This window comes from Trichomycterus rosablanca, chromosome 1 (assembly GCF_030014385.1).
Source record: "Trichomycterus rosablanca isolate fTriRos1 chromosome 1, fTriRos1.hap1, whole genome shotgun sequence".
Lineage (NCBI taxonomy): Eukaryota > Metazoa > Chordata > Actinopteri > Siluriformes > Trichomycteridae > Trichomycterus > Trichomycterus rosablanca.
Window position 1 is genome coordinate 24,045,751 of NC_085988.1, and position 24,081 is coordinate 24,069,831.

Here is a 24,081-nt window from a genome sequence, read left to right on the forward strand (position 1 = left end):
GTTCATACACTTGACGGGCACTGTGTACGGAGGGCAACACCCCCACCAGCATTATTCCTCAGCCCTGTGCAGGCGCCATCAGTCAGCCAGCAGGGGCCGCAGTCGCACCAGTTATGAGGACCTATGATCCGACCTTCTTACCCCCTAACCCTGAACAACAGTCAATCGTTGTTCATGCTGCCGCCCAGCCCAGTCGGAAAGGCAGAGCTGAGATTCGATACGATGTATTCGAAACCCCAACTCTGGTGCGCTAGCGTACTTTAGCGCTGCGCCACCTGAGCGGCTTGTTTTGTAATTTCTTATATATTATATTTTCTCTTTTTTGTGGTATTTTTGGTTGCTACTTGAGCTTCTCATTGTAATGGCAACACTGGCATTAAAAGCTTCTTCACACATTACATACACTGATCAGGCATAACATTATGACCACCTTCCTAATATCGTGTTGGTCCCCCTTTTGCTGCCAAAACAGCCCTGACCTGTCGAAGCATGGACTTCACTGAGGTTGTGCTGTGGTGTCTGGCACCAAAATGTTAGCAGCAGATCCTTTAACTTCTGTAAGTTGTGAGGTGGGGCCTCCATGGATCAGACTTGTTTGTCCAGCACATCCCACAGATGCTTGATTGGATTGATTCTGACACCTTTCTATCATAACCAGCATTAACTTCTTCAGCAATTTGAGCCCATGTGCATCAATGAGCCTTGGCCGCCCATGCCTTTGTTGCCGGTTTACCAATGTTCCTTCCTTGGACCACTTTTTATAGACACTGACCACTGCAGACCGGGAACACCCCACAAGAGCTGCAGTTTTGGAGATGCTCTGACCCAGTCGTCTAGCCATCACAATTTGGCCCTTGTCAAACTGGCTCAAATCCTTACGCTTGATCATTTTTCCTGCTTCTAACACATCAACTTTGAGGATAAAATGTTCACTTGCTGCCTGATATATCCCACCCACTAACAGGTGCCGTGATGAGGAGATAATCAGTGTTATTCACTTCACCTGTCAGTAGTCATAATGTTATGCCTTGTTGGTGTATGGATATTGTAATTGTAATGCCATTTGTGCTCTAACTGTGCATGTAAATAAGCCATAAGTACTTACATGAGTCATCAATTTCTGGCTGCTGGAACCCAGAGTAACACTGTCTACAGTCAAGTGAGCTTCACATTGTCATGGGTTATATGGGTAATTATTGTCATAATAGTTTGGGTACAGAGAAGTCACAAGCTGTAGGTTATTATATTGAATGAAAAGGAATTAGGATGTTATACTACAGGTTTAAATTACTTTTAACTTTCTACACCTCCAAATGAATCATCTTAACTGTTTTATTTACGACCCAACATATTTTTAGAAATCCCACAATAAACTTATGAAGGAAATAAAATGAATGAATTAACATAGACATTAAAAACAGTTTGCGCAATCACTGAAATCTCAGGATGTATGTAACACTGACATTTCCCAACAAGCGTTTGTAAGAATTTCACTTCTGCTTTTGTATATTTATGACATTATTGAGAGCTCGAGCTTCTCACTGGTTATACGTTAGCACATTAGACTGGTTTACTTCCATGATACTTAATATTCATTTATTTAACTTGGATTATTTGGGAAACCTGTCGTTTTGGTTCTCACACAGTTTACATATTTATATAGTAATAATTTAAAATCATAATACATTTTATGTGAGGAATAATAAGTATATTAAAAAAAGTAATTAGATAAACTGCAGCTAACAGTACACTTCTGGTTTGTTGAGTTAAATTAAATCCACTTCTGTTAGTGTTACTGAATTGTTCAGCATGAAACACGTGAAAGTGTGTGCTGGGGTCTGTGTTTCTACTGTTAAAGCACTACTCCAAAATCTTTAAAATAAAACAAACTGCCCAGTATACACTGATCAACCATAACATTGAAACCACCTCATTGTTTCTACACTGTCCATTTTATCAGCTCCACTTACCATATAGAAGCACTTTGTAGTTCTACAATTACTGACTGTAGTCCATCTGTTTCTCTACATACTTTGTTAGCCTGTTTTCACCCTGTTCTTCAATGGTCAGGACTCTCCCAGGACCACCACAGTGCAGGTATTATTTAGGTGGTGGATCATTCTCAGCACTGCAGTGACACTGATGGTGGTGGTGTGTTAGTGTGTGTTGTGCTGGTATGAGTGGATCAGACACAGCAGCGCTAATGGAGTTTTTAAACACCTCACTGTTACTGCTGGACTGGGAATAATCCACCAACCAAAAATATTCAACCAACAGCGCCCCGTTGGCAGCGTCCTGTGACCACTGATGAAGGTCTAGAAGATGACCAACTCAAACAGCAGCAATAGATGAGCGATTGTCTCTGACTTTACATCTACAAGGTGGACCAACTAGGTAGGAGTGGACACTGTATGAAAATCTCCAGCAGTGCTGCTGTGTCTGATCCACTCATACCAGCACAACACACACTAACACACCACCACCATGTCATTGTCACTGCAGTGCTAAGAATAGTCCACCACCTAAATAATACATACTCTGTGGGGGTCCTGACCATTAAAGAAAGGGTGAAAGCAGGCTAACAAAGTATGTGGAGAAACAGATGGACTACAGTCAGTAATTGTAGAACTACAAAGTGCTCCTATATGGTAAGTGGAGCTGATAAAATGGACGGTGAGTGTAGAAACAAGGAGGTGGTTTTAATGTTATGGCTGATCGGTGTAGATGATATAGATTTAATAAGTGTATTTCATAAGAGGCTGATTATAATGAACTTTAGATTTGTTAAAACTGTCACATGTAAGCATTTCTTTCAGTTGTTACCCTACTAAATTCCCTTTACTCAGTGGTCACGTACCTACATCCCTGTATGGTTAAACAGCCAAGGCTGATTCCATCTAAACAAAAGGGTAGATTTTTTTAAGGCCAACATTACCACTTATTCAGTAAAACAGTAAAGACAAAGTACATTTACATTTTCGTCATTTAGCAGATGCTTTTATTCAAAACGACTTACAGTTGTGCTAGTATACAATCGAAGCAATTGAGGGTTAAGGGCCTTTGCTCAAGGGCTCAACAGTGGCAACCTGGCAGTGGTGGTACTTGAACCGGCAACCTTCTGATTACTGGTCCAGTACGTTAACCACTAGGATACAACTGCATTTGCAGCTTGTATTACTTGTGTTTTTGTTTATTTTTTACTTCTGAGAATTTTGGGGCTTTTAAATTACATTTAGATATACATTTAGTTTTATGTATACATTTAGTATTACATATATACAAGTTAGTTTTATATATAAATCTGAATATAAAATTCGACCCAACGAATTTTAGGTTATGCTTTTGCTGTGTTGTGTGGGATGAATTACCCATGTCGGCAGAGCTTTGTAATAGCATCCAGTTGCCTTTCTTAATTGTTCAAGTACGTACATGCATGTTTTACCTTTTGTCTCTGTGCAGTTGTGCCTGCTGGCTTTTCAAGCTTGCACCTGCCTCTGTGCATTGAAGCTGTTTGCTTTTGTGCGGATGTGTACTCAGTTAAAAGCACAGGGTTTCTTTTAAGGGTCGGGTTTCAGAGTACGCTGCGTCATTGTATACTGACTTAAATATGGGGAGTTTGAACTGTGCCCATACTTAGTGGGCAGCTATAATTATAATTCATGCAGCAAGACAATGAGCAGTACAAAGTGTTCTGTAATCGGTACTCCCACTCACTGTGGAGGCTAAACATCTCCTTCAAATCTTTTTTTAATGCAAAAGCTCGCCCATCGCTTAGCCTTGTGATCATGTGCAGAAGTTTATTTGCATGTGATGGGAATTAGGTAGGTCTCTTTTTTTATTTATAGTTTCATTACAGGACCAGTGTTAGAGTGGTGTAACTGTGAGCAAATTGTACCATATCTCGTTAATGTCTGCCCTGCTATATAATGTTTTACTCACACACAAGGAAGATATGTCTGAGAGCATGGCTTATAAACCTCAGTCATTAGATAATGATGGAATAAATAAAAGCTACAATGCACAGCCTACCTTAATGGTTGAATATAAACCTAGAGCATTCAGCGACAGCGCAACGCTTCATGTTCTGTTCTAAATATAAAAAGTCTAGTCTGTGTTTTGACACGGCCGTCTCTGTGCCACAGGACTGGTTGAGAGTTTTCCCAAACTAAGTTACCTGAGTAGTGTTTTTAGCTGCTTTACACTTAGACATCTCGGACATTTTGACTAACCAATTGCAAAATTAATTGCCGTAGGATTGCTAGGACCGCCTCATAGTGCAAATTAACCAGTGAACGTGAGGCACTTGAATGCTACGCGAATGATAAACATTGAATCGCTAAACACAAACCTTAAATGTTAAATTTCACAGCAAATCGCATATTACATGGGAAAATGCTCATTTCACGGTTTGTGACCGATTTTTAGTAACCCAATTACACCTTTACTATGAGTTGTTCAATTACCCAGTAACTAGGTTATGCTAATACATCTACTGGCACTGATTATATTCGCCTTTTAGGTACAAAGTGGTTGTTATGTAGCAGTGCAGATGAAGATGTTGGCTAAGTGGGTAGCACTGTCGCCTCACAGCAAGAAGGTCCTGGGTTCGATCCCAAGATGGGGCGGTCCGGGTCCTTTCTGTGTGGAGTTTGCATGTTCTCCCCGTGTCCGCGTGGGTTTACTCCGGGTGCTCCGGTTTCCTCCCACAGTCCAAAGACATGCAAGTGAGGTGAATTGGAGATACTAAATTGTCCATGACTGTGTTCGATATAACTTGTGTGAACTGATGAATCTTGTGTAATGAGTAACTACCTGTTCTGTCATGAATGTAACCAACATGTAAAAACATGATGTTAAAATCCTAATAAACAAAGAAACAAACAATGAAAATGTTGCAGTTTGAATTACTTATGACTAGCTGGCTCATGTCTAACCTTAAAACCACACATGGAATCATTAGGCTTTAATCATTAGGAGTTAACGTAGGCTTTTAAATGCTGTCCTTTTCATTTTGTTTTTGTTAGTTTTCGTGTTTGGCATTCATCATAAACCCTTCTTTTGTGAAAATAATCAGCCCCAAATGCAATTCATTGTCATTAAGCCACCCCTGTGTCTACTCTGTCTGTTTTCTGTTTTTTTTGACATGTTGTTAATACTAGTCCCACACGTTTTAAATTGCTCTCTTTGTATTTTATATTTCTTGATACAGAACCTGACCGAGTCCCAGAATCTTACCGATGACCTCTCACCAAAGAAGACTACAGTTTTTAAGGTGGGTATATAAGCTTAGCCGTTGGGAGGTGCACTTTCGGTCAGTCAGTGCGCTCTCATACCCCTTTTCCACTGACCGAGATCCGGCTTTGTTCCGGTTTGCAAACTTAATTTTGAACCGGTTCCTCGTGTTTCCACCGAAAAAAAGAGGTTCCAGACAGCGAACTAGCGTTCTAATCTGGCACCACAGAATACTTGGTTTTTCAGCGTGTTGTCATCTATGGGCATGTCACAGTGTAGAGGTTTGGGTGCTTTCATATGATAAGCTGCTAAACCGCTTTGGTGCTAAACTTTCATCTTTTTTTTTTAATTTATTTATTTATTTATTTTTATTTATTTTTTATCCCCACTTACTTCCCCCAATTTTTCTCCCCCCCTAATCTAGTTGTCCAATTACCTTGAGTGCTTCCTCTATACTGATTCGACCCTTCACCGCTGACTGAGGACGCCTCTCAACTGTTATATGCCCCCTCAGGCACGTACAGTCAGTACAGACTGCATTTTTCACCTGCACGAGCCGAGTTCATACACTGACGGGCACTGTGTACGGAGGGCCACACCCCCACCAGCATTATTCCTCAGCCCTGTGCAGGTGCCATCAGTCAGCCAGCAGGGGCCGCAGTTGCACCAGTTATGAGGACCTATGAGCCGACTTTTTAGCCCTATGAACAACAGCCAATCGTTGTTCATGCCGCACAGCCCAGTCGGAAGGCAGAGCTAAGATTTGTTACGATGTATTCGAAACCCCAAGTCTGGTGTGCCAGCGTACTTTTTTACCACTGCGCCACCTGAGCGGCTAACTTTCATCTTTTAAAGTTCACCTGACTGAATTTTGAGCCAGTTTGCCGCTAATATTTTCAAAGAGATGAACTGTGTGATATGACGTAGTAAAAGTGACCTGGACAGTACGAACAACGCTTAACGTGAAAAATAAAGCGTAACGTGGCTTGTTGTGCTAAAACAACGAGTGATAAATTTGGGCAGTACAGAGCACTTATAACCAGTAATAACAGAGAGAAATGTAGTGTTCCTATGTAGTACTTGTAGTACATTGAGCCATGTTATGCACGTGAAGCTTTTTCGACTCAGATTCAGAACCCCGAGCTGCATAAACACCACACGTGAAGTTAATACGGCTAAACACAGATACATGTGGAGCTTTTAGAGTGGATTTGATGGTTATTTCACACAGATGGATGTTCAAGTCGTGGAGTGATGTTTTATCGCTCAAGCCGAGCGCTGAGCAAATCGGTTATTTGCGCCGAGGGTCACGGTGAGAGCGAAGCGAAAAAATGCTTCTCACGTCAATGAACTACAGAAAACAACAACTGCGACAAACACGTCTACGTCTTATAATCACCAGTAGTTGATCGATGCTTTTTGCATAAAAACGAACATCTGTAACAACAGCACAAATGCTCGCACATAATCTACATGCTCCGGCATCATGTTACTACTCTTTACTTTCGTTGTGTAATGCCCACCGTTGATGACGCATGCTTGGTTCCCAAAAAGGTTTGAAGAAACCTGAACAGAACCGGTTCAAGAACCAGAGTTCTTTTGGTGGAAAAGCGATGTCAGTGTCATTCCTAAGCCAAGATAAAAAAAATAGAAGGGTTATGTCAGGAAGGGTATCTGATGTAAAAACTGTACCAAGTCTGGTATTCTGACCTGAATGATCCACTGTGGTGACCCCTAAATACAGGAGCAGCCTCCTTTTTTTTTGCCTTTTTTTTCTGCAGCCTCTTTAAATTCTCCTAAACTCCTCTTACTTGTTTATGATAATTTGCTATGTTTTATAGGCTTTCTTATGCAGCATGCACATTTATGGCATAGCGTTGCTTGTTTGGGTGAAGGTCTGTGCCCCAGAACTATCCAAATGCAGGTCTATCCAAATTCCTTCTGACATTTTCTAGTCCACCCTTTTTGTGCTTTGTGGTCAGGAGTGCAATGCATCATGTGAGTCCAGCCATAAGTGTCCTTTTAAGGGTTTCCAGTGGCACATTGTCCCAGTAATTATCAGGTCATCATGTAAGTCTTTTGCAGTAACACAGGGGTTTGCCTTTGGCGTCCTGATGAGATTGCTAAGGCCACAGGCTGAAAATTTTGCCTTTTCTTCCATAGTCAGACAAATTTGCTGTTGCACCGTAGGTTTAGAAATTCCAGATAGTACTCCCTGTGGTGTCTCTAGGAATGTTTAAGGTCTGGGAAATTTTGTACCCGTTGCTCTTTGGTACAGTGAAATGATCTCTTCTTAGCTTTTGTGACAGCTCCTTAGTTTTCACCATGGTTGCAACACACCTTGAACACTCGAATCTATGGGTGGTGTTTATATAACCAATCGCATCTGAAGCTAATTAAGGCTCAATATCGAGTCTCCAGTGGTCTAATCATGTTGTAACAGTGGCACCAGTACATCACTAAAGAATGTTAAAAATCTTCTTGTGCATGCAGCCTTACAGCTAAGCTAGGCAACTGTCAGGTAGTTCAAGTGCTTATTTTTTTGGTCTTTGCTAACTAGTGATCAGCCAGGCTTAGTTGTTTCACTATTATTAAAAAAGGCTTTTACGAGGGATCTTCAAAAAGTTTCTGCACTTTTAAAACTCTATTTATTAAGAATTTCAAAACCTAATTAAATCACTTTTCTACATAGTCACCTTCAGATGCATTTTTCCCAGCATCATACCAACTTTTTAATGCCATTAGCAAAAAATTTTTTTGGTTGAGCGCAAAGCCACTAATGAACCGCTGCTTTCACATCATCATCACATTAAAATTTTCTTCCTCTTAAAGCTTCTTTGAACGGTCTAAAAAGGTGGAAATCAGATGTGCTAAATCCAGACTATAAGCTCTCTCTCAGTCTCTCAGACACGACCAATTACTACTCCTCCCTCCCTCACCGTTTCCAACCAAAATATAAAAGTGCGGGAACTTTTTGAAGAGCCCTCATACTTTTATAACCGATAGAAATAATGCAGTCGAACACTTTTTGTGTAAATCAGTGCAACCTTCAGGCTGTAAAGGACAGCAATCCTAAAAGAAATGCTTGATTTAAAACTATTCCCTGCTTTTACTAATTGAGATGAATACATGTCTAAAATACTGTCTGAAATGTCTGATTAACTCCTGTTTAAAATGTATATTTATTTACCTTTTTTAGTGCAGCAGGTTTTTATTTAATCTTAAATAAGTGAAACATTTGTAACTAATTTAGTCATTACAATTTCACAAATGTCCCTTAATTGGTATATAACTGACAGAATGACAAAACACTTATTTAATTTTAATTTCATTGGCATGCAACATGCACCAGTTGGTTTATGTATTTCTTGGTGGTACAACAGAGATAATGTAAATATTGGAATTTCCATTTAATCTTTCTTAATTTTCTCACATAAATGCTTTTAAATCTTTGCATTTTTGAAGATTGTGCAACAGGCCTGCAGCTCAAGGCTTCAAGTATTCACCGACTAGGCATAACATTATGACCACTGACAGGTGAGGTGAATAACACCGATTATCTCTTAATCACGGCACCTGTTAGTAGGTGGGATATATTAGGCAGCAAGTGAACGTTTTGTCCTCAAAGTTGATGTGTTAGAAGCAGGAAAAATGGGCGAGTGTAAGGATTTGAGCGAGTTTGACAAGGGCCAAATTGTGATGGCTAGACGACTGGGTCAGAGCATCTCCAAAACTGCAGCTCTTGTGGGGTGTTCCCGGTCTGCAGTGGTCAGTATCTATTAAAGTGGTATAAGGAAGGAACAGTGGTAAACTGGTGACAGGGTCATGGGCGGCCAAGGCTCATTGATGCACGTTGGGAGCGAAGGCTGGCCCAAGTGGTCCAATCCAACAGACGAGCTACTGTAGATCAAATTGCTGAAGAAGTTAATGCTGGTTCTGATAGAAAGGTGTCAGAATACACAGTTGCAGGGCTGTTTTGGCAGCAAAAGGGGGACAAACACAATATTAGGAATGTGGTCATAATGTTATGCATAGTCGGTGTAGCTTATCTGTTTTTGTTCTTTTTATATATTTTTTTATATTTGTAGATCAGTTTTTGTGAGCTATAATCTCTGAAATAAGTGTGTTTGACCCGCACAGTTTCTGTAGTAAACAGGTCATGTACCCAGAGGCACTTTAAACCAAGCTTACGGCTTAAGTTCTACAAAGATTTACATTCAGCTTTTACATCATTGTCTAATATACTTAATACAGTTGCTTAATAAGTAAAACGGAAGTATTTTTTTTTCTTATAAATGTACTGTTCTCACTTCTTTTTAAAGTTTCAATATCAAATGTAGAATAATATATTAGTGTATTATAATCCTGGTGTTTGTTTGTGTGCTCAGTTGGGAAACGGTACTCTGTCTGGCTCAAGGAAGAGATTATCACGTGGCACTTTTGAGAAGGAGAAGGAGATGTGTATCCAGATGTTCGAGCAGTGGTCAGAAGTTGATCAGGTGGAATTTGTGGAACACCTCATCTCGCGCATGTGTCACTATCAGCACGGCCACATCAACTCTTACCTCAAACCCATGTTACAAAGAGACTTTATAACTGCTCTACCAGGTACACACACTTCTTACCTCACACCTGTGCTACAAAGAGTCTTTATAACCCATGTACTAGATACTTAGTCCTTTATCAAACACATGCTTTATAAAGATTAAAGACTTTATAACCACACACACACGCTACTTACCTCAGAACCATGCTACAAAAAGACTTTAGAAACACTCTGCCAGGTACACATACATCTTACATCAGACCCATGCTGCAAAACACTGTATAATCCCTATACTAGGTATAACTTAAGGTACTTGACTAGTAATCAGAAAGTTGCTGGTTCAAACCCCACCACCGCCAAGTTGCCACTGTTGGGCCCTTGGGAAGGCTCTCAACCCTCAATTGCTTAAATTGTACTCACTGCTAATTGTAAGTCGCTTTGGATAACAGCGTCTGCTAAATGCAGAAAATGTACATATAAATATATTACTACATTGTTCAAATACTCATTTTTGTAAAGCACATATTTCAGTCTTAATATTGTGTTTTATAACCATCAGTTAAACTCTGTTCTACTGTGTTTTTCTGTTCAGCACGGGGTCTGGAGCACATAGCAGAGAACATTCTTTCGTTCCTGGACGCTCGCTCTCTGTGCTCGGCCGAGCTTGTTTGTCGCGAATGGCACCGAGTCATCTCGGAGGGCATGTTGTGGAAGAAGCTCATTGAGAGGATGGTGCGCACTGATCCTTTGTGGAAAGGCCTTTCTGAGCGACATCAGTGGTAAGTGAAAGGACCTAATGTGTTTGTTGTGAATTTCCTGCACACCACCCAGCATGTCAGCTGCAGAGGATATAAATTTGTCTTCTTTCTCTCCATTGAGCTTTAAATCAGGCTTGAAATTTCCTAAGCAGTTAAACTACAGCCTGTCTGAGATTGTTCTGGCTCAGAAGCTGCTGTCTGTAATTTAATCCTGCTTTAGATTTACTTCACCCTATAGCATCACAACTAACCTACATCCTGTCATGTTGATAAACATGGTTTTATGAACAAAAATATCAAAGGTTAATAGTTCATTAAATGCTAAGTAGCTAAACCTTGTGTTATTTTCATGTCAAGGATTATTTGTTCATTTTACATTTACATTTTCTGATTTTCTGCATTTAGCAGACGCTCTTATCCAGAGCGACTTACAGAAGTGCTTCCATAGTAAACATTTCATTTCTCAAGTTTTAGTAAACAACAGTCGAAGAACACAAATCTGCTGAAACCTGTTAGAACCAAAGTGGTTTTTCTTTTTTTTTTTTTTTTTCTTTCTTTTTTTTTTTTGGAAATGGAAAAAAAAAAAGTTAGTAAATAAGTACAAGTTAGCTTAAGTGTTTAGTAAAGAGGTGGGTTTTTAATCGTTTTTTTAACGACAGCAAGAGATTCAGATGTTCGGACAGACAGAGGAAGTTAATTCCACCACTTGGCTGCTAGAACAGAGAAGAGCCTTGATGCTTGTCTTCCTTTAGTCCTGGGTGGAGGCTCAAGTCGAGCGAGACTAGTGGCTCGGAGGTTGCGTGGTACAGAGCGGGGTTTAAACAGTTTAGTCAACTGTTCAGAAGCAGGAAAAATGGGATTTGAGCGAGTTTGACAAGGGCCACATTGTGATGGCTAGACGACTGGGTCAGAGCATCTCCAAAACTGCAGCTCTTGTGGGGTGTTCCCGGTCTGCAGTGGTCAGTATCTATCAAAAGTGGTCCAGGGAAGGAACAGTGGTAAACCGGCGACAGGGTCATGGCGCGGCCAAGGCCCATTGATGCACATTGGGAGCGAAGGCTGGCCCGTGTGATCCGATCCAACAGACGAGCTACTGTAGCTCAAACTGCTGAAGAAGTTAATGCTGGTTCTGATAGAAAGGTGTCAGAATACACAGTGTATAGCAGTTGCAGGGCAATATTAGGAAGGTGGTCATAATGTTATGCCTAATCGGTGTAATATTATGAAACGTTCAGGGAATCCAGACTATTCTCAGTTATTGTAGGGCAAGGCTAAATCCCACCGTTGTGCGGCTTTTGAGCCCTTAGACAGCATTGTATGCGAAACCACAGTGCTACTGAGATTAATATAGCCACTTGGTGACCTAACACTGATAGCAGTATTACACAATGAGAAAGCCATACACCAATTCTATGCATAAATGCAGCAGACTTCTCTTGGCTTAAGCTCACCTCATATGTACTGAAAAACTGTGGTTAGATGAGTCCATGTTACAGCTTTTTTTCTGGGTAAAAAGATGCCAAACTCTCTGTGTCAATGATGAAAGAGATAATCCAGACTCATTATTAGCGAAAGGTGGAAAAGCCAACATCTGTCATGCTATGGGGGTGAATCAGTGCTCCCAGCTTGGGTGACTTTCATCACAGGTTTTTGTTTTTATTGCACTTTACAAAAGCTATTAACTTTTCTGGAAACAGGGTTTGTACATCTCTTCTGGTGGACAATGCACACAGGCCTGTCATGATTCTAATGTTTTGTTATGTGTGCTGTGTTATTAGATCTGAAATCAGCTTGGCTAAAATCATATAAATGATTCTATTAACATTTAAACTGTTCTAATTGTTAATTGTCTAATCTTAAATGTTTATTAATTTAATACTTTTATTTAGACAGGAATGTTGGCTGTTTTTCTGATGGAGCACTAAGTAATTTAGTTATTACGCAAGTGAAATCTGGGACTGTTTTATTAGTCTCGATTTGATTTGCAAAGTACTTGTTTCTGACAGCTGTCAGTGCATAAATATATGCAGATTGTTTTCCAAGCAGGCTTCAAAATGTCCAGTTTAGTTTGCCAACATCTGTTTTCTGTTTTAGAAGTATATTGCGCAAGGCTACAAGTATGGGTGTTGTGCGAAAGTGTTTTTTATTAGCTACTTTGGAATAGCTTACAACCTAGTCCAGTTAACAGCAACATCAACCCCCCTGCCCAAAATCAGTGTCTTATCACATAGTGTACACATAGAATGACTGCAAAATTAAATCCACAAGAGATTGCATCATGTGCATTGGACAGAGATTCTGAGTTTTCGGGAATCGTATAAAGTGCTCCAGATTTTAGTCATCTCTAAGACATCAGACATTATGAAGGGACTGGAAAAAGATCAGTCTACTTCATCAATGTCATATAACAGATTTTGTTCAAAATTGCAGTGAAATATTCCAACTTGTTAATGCATTAAGAAACTGAGGGAGTTTGTACAGAGAGAAAAATGAACAACCTACTCTTGATTAAAAATAAAACACACCAAATAAACAAGATGACTCATCATTTATCCAACATGCTCCTGGGTTCTCTTACCTTTCACAGCTAAGCTCAGGAAATTTGCTAATAGTCAGACTTGCTCAGAATATAGCTGCTACTTTGACCCAGAATTTTCCAATTGGTTTTCTGTTAAGAGGTAATTGGAGTAGCTAAAAGCTTAGAAGTTAAGGTACTGGACTAGTAATTAAAGGTTGCTGGTTTAAGCCCCACCACTACCAGGTTGTCACTGTTGGGCTCTTGAGCAAGGCCCTTAAAACTCATTTTCACCGAGGGCCATATCTGCAGTATGGTGGCCCTCAACGGGCCGATTGTAACATATCCTGCTCTGACTGCAGTCTGCCTTTTAATTCTTGGACAATTTGTTGTTTTTCTTGAAGGGTAAATTCTGTGTTTGGTGTCAAAATGCCAAATTTATACTGTATATTTATAACGTATATCTACATTTATATTGTACTCCTTTACCACAGACACGGCCTCATAACTCAAGCGACATTTTTTTCTTGAAGCACAAACTTGTTTTCAGTCTCCCATCTTTCATTAAATTACCTCCTTCTGCTTCAATTTTCTCTTCTTGTACATTTTTGTTATTATTTGTAAATATTTCTCAACATCATCTAGTGGCGGGATGGGGTCACTTGCCGGTCACAAAAATCGGCATGCATTATGGGAGATGCAGTTTATGTACGATTTTACAGTGTATTTTAAGACAATTGTTCTGCCCTCGCTAAGAGTTTTTCCCCCTTTCTCAGCTAAACAGACAGACAGATAACCCCCTCCAAAATACAGTTACGTCAGTTTTATTTGCTTTTATTTGTACACTGTGCATCAGAATGGAGTAAAACTACAAAATACAAACAATAAAAACAATAAAAGTATGTGCAGTACATGCACATAGCTGTAGTTAAGTGTTACATCTAGTACAATATGAAATTTAATCAAATATGAAATAGTGCTAACGAGTTAGCATTTTGTGTAAAAATACTAATTGCTATAGTAACGGTAACAACCGTATTTAATTACGGAATTACGGTACATTTGTAACTAAAACTCTAACATACTCACTAAACATTTACAAACACCTGAGAATATAAATGTCTACTACTTACAGACGATGCGTTCGTATTGGATTGCAAGAGAATTAACTTTTATTTATTATTTTTACGCTACTGACTACGCTACCCCGTGTTTTTTGCCGCTAAAACGTAAAAGTGACATGGCTTCTTAGCAAGGGTCAAAGTTAGTTGCCATGACTACGATGTCAACGGTTGCCGCCTAAAGGCGCAGGTGTCCCATTAAATTATAAGTACGTCTCTGTAACTACTCGAACCATCACAACAATCATACGTCTTTTAAGCTCTCACCACATAAAATGACGTGGCGGGCTGGATTTGGCCCGCGGGCCTTGGGTTTGACACTCCTGGCTTAGACTGTATTCTGTCACAGAACTGTAAGTGTAAAATGTAAATGTAATACTAGTAGTACTAGCAGAACACATGAAGCCTTAATGTTCTTATAATTGACATTCATAACCAGCTTGACTGATAAACTGGGTTAATTGGAGTAAATGAATATTTTGGCTAAACAATGTCTATTTTGAGTTAAAGTACCACGGTTAAAGACTGTACATAAAATAATGCATGTTTGTCTTTCTATTCTCCAGGGAAAAGTACTTGTTCAAGAACCGCACCAATGAAGTCCCACCAAACTCATATTATCACTCCCTCTATCCTAAAATTATACAGGACATTGAGGTAAGCATTCCTTTAGCAATTCATTTATTGTTTTCACTTTGTTTATGAGTGTAGCATTGACCTTTGGCTGCATGATTTTATTTAGAGTAATAATAATTGAGTGTTGTTTTTGTACCTGTTTTCACTTCTTACACATTGTGCACGTTGGGTTTAGACGATTGAGGCAAACTGGCGGTGTGGCAGACATAACCTGCAGAGAATCCAGTGTCGATCAGAGAACAGCAAAGGGGTTTACTGCCTACAGTACGATGACGACAAGATCATCAGTGGCCTCAGAGACAACTCAATCAAGGTGTTTGTGCCAGGTTACTTCTGTTAAACATAAGCCTACATTAAGTGCACATGCTGCATATGCAATTCAGTGCAATTTCAGCACAGTTTTTTAGGAACTTTGACACTGGGGCTAGTTGGGTCATAATTGGTTTTAATTTTTGCTTGTTTTAATTTGGTTTTAATTGCTGCTTTTTTAGACCAGGAGTGTTTGAGTTGGGGTTGAGTTGGCATAGAATAGAACGCCTTTATTTGTTATATATACTTATACACATATACAGTACAACAAAATTCTTTCTTCATGTATCCCAGCTTGTTTGGAAACTAGGCTACCACTGTCCAAAATAGCTGAATAATGCTTGTTGGTTAAAGACAAGATTTGCAGATTAAACAGTTTCAATACTAAGTAATGGCATCAAGACCAATACTGACCTACAGTTACAATGCTGGATCAGTATTGGATCATATTTGACATTTGTGCAAGCAATTGATTATTAACTTTGGTTATATGTAAAATAAGGATTTAGAAAGAGTCCCACTAATGGACCTGCATATAACAATACATACATTTAATATGGGATTCAAGTCAGCACATTAACTAGGCCATGTTATCATGCTCACAGTGGTGTAATTTATACTGTAAATGCACCTCATTATACATCTGATACAGTCACAACACTGATTATTCACATGAAGTGGCAAACAGTCAGAGATAAAGCCAACTGCTGCTTATGCAGTGCTATAATGCATGAGCTGAATGTGCATGGGGGAGAGCTGTTTTGTATTTGATCACTCGTGTCATAGATTGTCACAATCTGCCCCTGTGTAACTGTACTTCTATATCATTTAGTTTAAGGCCCACATCTTTTATTTTACGTAATGGCCATCTTGCAGCACGAGTTGATGGCATGTCTGAAGACCTGATGCTCCCTGGTAATGACTGCTCTTTCTAATATGTTATTATGCTTACTAAAATAACACATTCTCAATATCTGTCTCTTAGATCTGGGATAAGCACACGCTAGACTGTCTGAAGATCCTAACAGGTCACACCGGTTCAGTTCTGTGTCTGCAGTATGATGAGAGAGTGATAGTGACCGGCTCCTCAGACTCAACTGTCAGGTACAAACGCACAAAGACAGAATCATATAGTCATTAACATGTGACATCAGCTGGAATGCAAATCTAAAATTTACAGTCCAGTCCAATATAGATAAAATACACCCAAACAAAATTTTGTACGTATGCAGTTGAGATCTCACCTTCCTCTAATCTATTTTTTTCAACCAGTGACCACTGGTACTCTACTACAATGCAACTACACTAGCAAATAGAAACAAAGGGAAGTATGGAATACTAATGTGGCCTGACATCAGTTGGTAATATCATCATCTTTCATGATCTTAAATTCCCCTTTAATTCTAATTCATTTAAAATGTAGGTTATTATAAAACTTAAGGAAGCATGAAGTTTGTACAGGTTTCCTCTAGGCACTCTGGTCTAATCCCACCTATCAAAACATGCAAAGGAGAATTGGGTGGTGGTGATGTGAGATTGAGTGAGATGAGTGATGTGAGATTGGTTGGTCAATCAGTTGTGTTCCCACTGCCACCCTGACCAGGATAAAGCAGTTAGTAAACATCAATCATTATATAAACATGTTTGCATATTTACCCTCATATAGTCTTACTCTGCTTGTTAACCATGTATTAAACCGATTTGCCGAACCTGTCAAAATCCATGTACTGTAGCATATCTTTCTCTTAATCCGGACTTACAAAGGTAGTTAAAATACACAGGCAATCCATGAAGTTATAAAGTCTTTTTTTTTTGTTTTCTACGTTATATGTGTTTGTCCCCGAAGCATTCCTTATTAGGGATGTCCCGATCCGATCTCAAAGATCGGAATCGGGCCGATCATTTTTTAACTGATCGGTATCGGCTTTACTAAGGCCGATCCTAAGCCGATCCTTCGTTTTACGTCAGCATGTCCGCTGTGTGGAAATACTTTAAATTGGAAAGTGAAACAAGTCCAACAGTGAAGTGTAATGTCTGCAATGCGAGCGTTTCACGAGGCGGTAGTAGCAGAGCTGCGTTCATTACTGTAGAATTTTACTGTTTATATGGTGTGAGTCAAGGATCACTCCGGTTTACAAAACAAAAACTTTTAATCCGTGTATGAAAACTTCAGGACCATAACATACAGCTTTTACGAGTTTACGTGTTACAAGACTGAACGACATCTCAGTATCAAGCACTCTGATTGGCTTAGTTATGTAACTGAGCGTCGTAGTGATGCACTTGCTTAATAAAGAAATAAATACACGGTATATTCACAAATTGTCGGGAGCAGAACACTTTATTAACTTCTTCTATTACGGTACCGAATAGCGGACAACTAGAGTCATCGCGTTAGCCAATCACGCTATTCCATGCACTATGGAAGCCCCAAAGGGTCAAAACACACTCACTTCGCGTAGAAACGTCCATCAAACCATTGTCACAATACAACCACAGAAAAGTTGTTACAGTTACAACATGCATACAAGTACGGTGGCTCATAAGAAACAAACCAGATATCATTTAACCAAACGATCTACAATTACTACCAATTTGATACGACATCTAAAAAATAAACACTCAGTCGAATACAGCGAGTTTATTATTATATGATGAGAAGAGGAACCGGCTGTTCACTTACACGGCAGAGATGCTGATTTTCCTCAAAAAGAACCTTCACTTCATTTTGAGTGTTCTAGTTTTACTACTACAATGCTGCAGTAAGTTTGTTTACTTTTATTTTGTAAAAATAGAAGAACATTAAGCAATAGCTTGGATGCAGGAAATTTTTTCGTACAGCACTGCAGAGCTATTCAGTTGTTAAACATATAGTACATTGGATTAATTCGAATAACTGTAATGTACTTGAAGTGTGCTTTGTGTGAACAGTATTATCTAGTTCTAGACAATATCTAGAAAATACAAGTATCGGTTTGAGACTCGGTATCGGATCGGGATCAGTTTCACCCCCCTTTTACAGTTTCCCTAAAATGTGATGTGTTGACCGATGGGTTTGACGTTTGTCCTCTTGGCTCAGCACCAATTTTTTTACTTGCGCTATGCTATGCACAGTTTTCGGTCTGCCGCTTTGCTTTCGAAACACAAATGATTGTCATGGTAACCAATATTTTAAATAAGTAAAATAACCTAGTTGTCGTGTCAAACACTGAAAGGATCAGTTGATCAGCATATGCCAAAGTTATGGACAAAGGTACAGAGGTCCTTTTCTTGACTCGGTGAAAAAAATAAAATAATAATGTTCTTCACTGACTCCTTGTTGTCTTGCTAAGCTAGTCATAGTTGATGAAATGCATGTATCAGACTAGATGAAGAACTGAACATACGGTACTGATGGAAATAAGTGAAATGTTCTTGACCATGTCTGTGTGTGATGACAAACACTCATAACAAATTAGTCCAGCAAAGAACAAGTGAATCAAATACACACTTTTCTTCCTCAGTGTTTATATAAACATAATGGATTTTCTAGTTGTCCTCAACATATCATTTTGTTCTGATATTCTCTAGCCATCTTTTTCTTTCAAAATTGAAAAATCCTCACAAAAACACTGGCTTGATTTTCCTAGAATGTGTAGATGTCACTTTTTCCAGTGACTGATCCAGGTTATCCTAAAATTATTTCTCATTCCTTATATTCATACACAATTTTTATCTGAGCAGCACTCAAAAACAACAGTTTTGCCCTTAGTTTAAAGTGACTTTAGGCTGATTTACATCATTAATATGTAATAAAAGCACAAATAAAATGGCTTACACCTTAACATGTAAACAGCAGCACAGATTAAATATAATGGTGGCTATCTGCATAATATCACTAATAATAAAAACGATGATACTTTGATCTCAGGGGGCGCAGCAGTGAATTACGCTAGTCCACTACCGATGGGATCCTGGGTTTGAAAACCCAGTGATTGGCTATGTCTGAGGGGGATAGTCAACGACCCACGATGGATCGGCGTCCTCTGTGGAACATTGCATTGTGCCCAGTGTTTCCAGGGAAACCAGATAAAGATCAATTAGTCAGATAAATTAACAGTTTGAGCAATGGAGGCAACTTGACAAAGTTACTGTACTTGGGCTTTTAAAGCTCTAACGCTTAGTTGCTCAAATTGTATTTAGTCACAGTAAGTAAGTCAGTTTAGTCAAAAGCGTCTATTAAATGCCATTAATAAAAATGTAAACGCCCTTATTGTAACTTAAATTGTATTTTGCTTTATTAAGCAAGCAGAACATTAAACTAATATATTTAAACAAATTATCAGGTGGAAATGCAAACATTCCTGTGCCTCACAGTGAACCAAACTTTGTGGACTCCTGACGATTATGTTTAATTCATAGACTGACAACAATCAATCAGGCTTAACATTTCCTCTGGCTAAGAGGCTGCCATGCAAGAACATAGCCCCTGCTAAAGGCCAATTGTGTTTATGTGTACGCCCAGTCGGTGGCTCAACTTATTCATACCCGTGAGTTCAAACACTGCAGTGTTGTGCTAGTGTGTTAAACTGCTGTCACTCAAGCTCCCAAAATAATTTTTCTGACGTAAGCTCGTATGCTTTAAACCACAGTATGGAGGTTTATGAGGTATTGCTTTCAGTGCCAGTGAAGTAAAAATAAAACAATCCTATTCTATTTGAACTATTTCAAAGGTAATTTTACACTATAGCACATTTGACCTGTAATTGCTGTGTACAGTCATGTTTGTATTTATGGCTAAACTAATCTTTTTTTGTTTATTTTTGTTTCAGGGTGTGGGATGCAAACTCCGGCGAGGTTCTAAACACTCTAATCCACCATAACGAGGCAGTACTTCACCTGCGTTTCTGTAATGGGCTAATGGTAACATGCTCTAAGGATCGCTCAATCGCAGTGTGGGACATGGCATCGGCCACTGACATCAGTCTGCGCAGAGTACTCGTAGGCCATCGGGCTGCCGTCAACGTTGTCGACTTTGATGACAAATACATTGTTTCTGCTTCAGGAGACAGGACTATAAAGGTAATGAAAAAAATGTGTTATCGACCATGGCTATAAAAGAAACATAGCATTACTTAATTTGCACCTGCAAGTTGTACACAAAGACTCAGCATTGTACTATATTGTCTAAAATAAATAAGTGAATACATTTTTATTTGAAGAAAAAGTGCACTTATTTTTTCTATTTTAATCTTGTTTATATGTGTGTTTAGGTGTGGAGCACCAGTACATGTGAGTTTGTGCGAACGTTAAATGGACACAAGCGAGGAATTGCCTGTCTCCAGTACAGAGACAGATTAGTGGTCAGCGGTTCATCAGACAACACCATACGGTATGTGTTACTGTGACAGGGATTTAGTGCTGTGTGTTTACTGCATATTTTTAACACTGAGGGGTTTTGGATCAATAAACATATTACACAAAGGGAACTTTAGAAAAAACACAAATTGTAAAACACAATTATACTTATTTACATCAGTCCGGTTTCATATAAATATGGAACATTAACATTTCTACAGGATAACCAAGCAAAAATCTAAGAAAATTCTAGAAAAGCTGAGAAAAACTGACGTTATAAAATATGTCCTATGGCTTTACTGAAACCAAATCCAACCAAAACCAAGTGAGGGTTGTTATCTCCAAATAGAGAAAACTTGGAAAAGTGGTGTATTCAACCAGGACTGGCTATCTGACTGAAATTTAACCTAGAGCATAGTGGCAGCTTTTTTTTTTTCTTTTTTTGCATTTTTCCCGATTTTCCTCCCAATCTAGTCGTATCCAATTACCCGATTGCATTACGCTTCCTCTCTACTGATGTTGATCCCCATTGCTGATTGAGGAGAGAGAGACTGACACATGCCGCCTTCAACACGAATGCAGTACCCGACTGCATCTTTTCACCTGCACTAGGCAAGTTCATTTGTGGATCAGCTTTGTGTACAGAGAGCCACAACCTGATTAATGCATTATCCCTCGACTCTGTGCAGGTGCCATCAGTCAGAGGTTGTAATTGCATCAGTTATGATGTCCTTATCCGTCTTCCCACCCTGTATGAACAACAAGCCAATTGTTGTTCGTGTAGCTGCCCAGTCGGAAGGCAGAGTCAAGTCAAGTCAAGTCAGGTTTATTTATAAAGCACCTTCAAAGACCTTGAGGGTCACCCAAGGCGCTGTACAATAAAATCAAAACAATAACAAAACATATCAGTTGGAACAATAATAAAACAACCCAGTAAAATAAAATGAAGTAAAAAACATATAGCAAAATAAAATCAGAGTAAATAAAACAGAAAAAGCCATGCTACAACCCAAAAGCCTGTGAAAATAGATAGGTCTTCAAATTGGATTTAAAACGATCAACTGTAGGGGATGTCTTAATAAAAAGTGGCAAGCTGTTCCAAAGTTTTGGAGCAGCCACAGAGAAAGCCCGGTCACCTCTGGACCTCATCCGAGAGCGTGGGACAGTTAAAAGCAACTGGTCAGAGGTATGTCTATTTCACAGATGCCTTAAGCTGAGTTTTGAACCAACGAGTTCGAAATGTCAGCTTTGGTGTGCTAGCGTATTTTACCGCTGCACCACCTAAGCGGCCAGCAGCAGCTTATTATTTTAAAGATTTTATTATTGTTGTTTTGTCTCAGATCTAAACAGTGAAGAGGTATGTCTATTTCATAAATGCCGTAAGTTACCTTTGTGTTGTGTGTAATAAACTGGAATCATTGGGTGTAACTAATGTGTGACAATGGGAATTAAAGTTAAAGCTTCTCCTTCCAAACGGTCATGAGATTTAGTTTTTTTTTTGCAGAGGTTTCTTATGGCCTTATTGATTCTATACTGGTTGTTGGTACTAAAATAAAACCGATACAGAACACTGGATCATTACTGGCTCACATGTGACACGCCACCGATCATTATGTGACTCAGGACACAAACACAGATACAACAGCTGCATATTTTGAAATTCATGATTTGCTTGACTTGAACAGAAAGAGCTACAGCGATGGTGCCAGTACTGGACTGATGTGAGGCGTTGTCAGATACTCAATTTCTGTGCTCTTGGTTTTTGGTTTTGTATCAAAAATGGAATTTGGACATCTTTTTCACTGACATAAGTATTACCATCAAATCACCAGACTTGTAAATAATGGACAGGATTAAATTACGGAGCAGTAGACAAATGTGCAAGACTGCGGCCTTAGGAAATGACTCCAATACATCTGCTATGAATTATGATAATGTTTGATTTTGTAAAAATGTGTGTGAACCCTTTGTGTGTTTTAGAGAAATATCTCCACCTACATTACATTTTACATTTACATTTTCAGCATTTAGCAGATGCTTTTATCCAAAGCAACTTACACAGTGAGCGGAACACAATGAGCAATTGAGGGTTAAGGGCCTTGCTCAGGGACCCAGCAGTGGCAACTTGGTGGTGGCGGGGCTTGAACCGGCAACCTTCTGTTAACTAGTCCAGTACCTTAACCACTGAGCTATCACTGGCCCATACATAGGAGTCAAGTATAACGTGATACTCACCTTTGTGTGTATGCTTGTGCATATTATACAGGTTATGGGATATTGAGTGTGGAGCATGTCTGCGAGTCCTAGAGGGCCATGAAGAGCTTGTACGTTGCATTCGGTTTGACAACAAGAGGATTGTCAGTGGTGCATATGATGGGTAAGGAAATAAAAAACTTAAATGCCAGTGATAAACTTTGGGACATTATTGTGTACTTATAGGTCAAATGTCTATTAGTTAATTCGATCAGCTTTTACAGAGCAAATAGGGTTTTAAAGTCATTTACTTACAAGTCTTATACTCATTCATTTCGCACATGCATTCAAACCTACTTCCTAAACTTCTCTTAAGTTTGGGCCAACATGAAATTCTTGTAAAATTGCAGTACAAAATATTAGCACAGTTTTAATTGATCTGATGCTGTTAGACCATTGATGTGAGAGTGCAGTCTATCAAAAGATGCTCTGAATTTCCAAAAATCCAGAATCATTTTGGCACAGCACAAAGAATGATGGTGATTGCTTTTGGTACAAGTTTAAAAATGATATCACCTTGTATTTTGTATTTTGTAAAATTCATAATGTGGTTTTGAATGATATATTTAAATGTAAACACAATCAATTTTATTTGTTTTAAACTACACTAGAGGTTTGGTTTACTTGAAATTAATCAACAACACAACAGTCATGCCATAAAATATTCATAGCGAAGTTGGATGTCCTTCAGTGGTCACAGAGCTCTGATTTAACTCCAATAGAAAATCTGGGGATGAGCGATTTCAAAGGGTTATAAAGATTTTTATAGGCACTGTATATGATTGCCATTACTGCCGACATGTAATATTGCTTTAAAACTTGGCCACAATAATTTACTTCAGATGGCTGTTTGGGTTGTCAATGTTCCCCTAACTGTTTAAAATGCTGTTTATCTAATGCCTAGTTCACACTACACGATTGTTGCCCTGATTTTCGCTCGTCGACTGGTTGCCGCTAGATGTGGCAGCTCGGGGATCGAAACTCAGCTCTTGATCGCTGTGTGTAAACTGTTCAACAACTTAATCCGAGTGGGTTGGCGAGCGCTCGGCAACTCAAAAAAAAAATCTAGCATGTTAAATGTCTGGACCTGTCGCCGACTCAAAATCGTGTTGTGTGAAAGGTGTTGCGAGCAGGTTGCGAGTGGCAGCGAGTGCTATGTCAAACTGCAGCCAATGAGTATGCAAGATACGGGGTGAGGGGAAACCCGGGGGAGGAGTGTAAAAACGTGGAACAGGGGCGTAATATAGTTTCAGAATACATCTGCAAATACACAAGCTTTACAGTATTTGTGATCTTATCGTCCACACCAAACCATAATACCCACGCTGCATTGCACAAAATATTTATTTACTTACAACTCACTATAGAACAGAC

General features: G+C 39.2%; 1 protein-coding gene across 3 annotated transcripts in view; it reads left to right on the forward strand.

Annotated features, from left to right (window-relative positions):
* fbxw11a (F-box and WD repeat domain containing 11a) overlaps positions 1-24,081 on the forward strand; it is a 38,763-nt gene that overhangs the window by 10,390 nt on the left and 4,292 nt on the right. For all 3 annotated transcript variants that reach the window (XR_010010906.1, XM_062990698.1, XM_062990689.1), the window contains 9 exons: positions 5,210-5,272; positions 9,621-9,840; positions 10,371-10,557; positions 14,739-14,829; positions 14,984-15,121; positions 16,103-16,221; positions 19,929-20,178; positions 20,370-20,488; positions 22,721-22,831. Coding sequence is in view for 2 of the 3 variants with exons in the window: in XM_062990698.1 (XP_062846768.1) it covers positions 5,210-5,272; positions 9,621-9,840; positions 10,371-10,557; positions 14,739-14,829; positions 14,984-15,121; positions 16,103-16,221; positions 19,929-20,178; positions 20,370-20,488; positions 22,721-22,831 (1,298 nt within the window). In the remaining variant the exon portion in view is untranslated. The remainder of the gene's footprint in view (positions 1-5,209; positions 5,273-9,620; positions 9,841-10,370; positions 10,558-14,738; positions 14,830-14,983; positions 15,122-16,102; positions 16,222-19,928; positions 20,179-20,369; positions 20,489-22,720; positions 22,832-24,081) is intronic.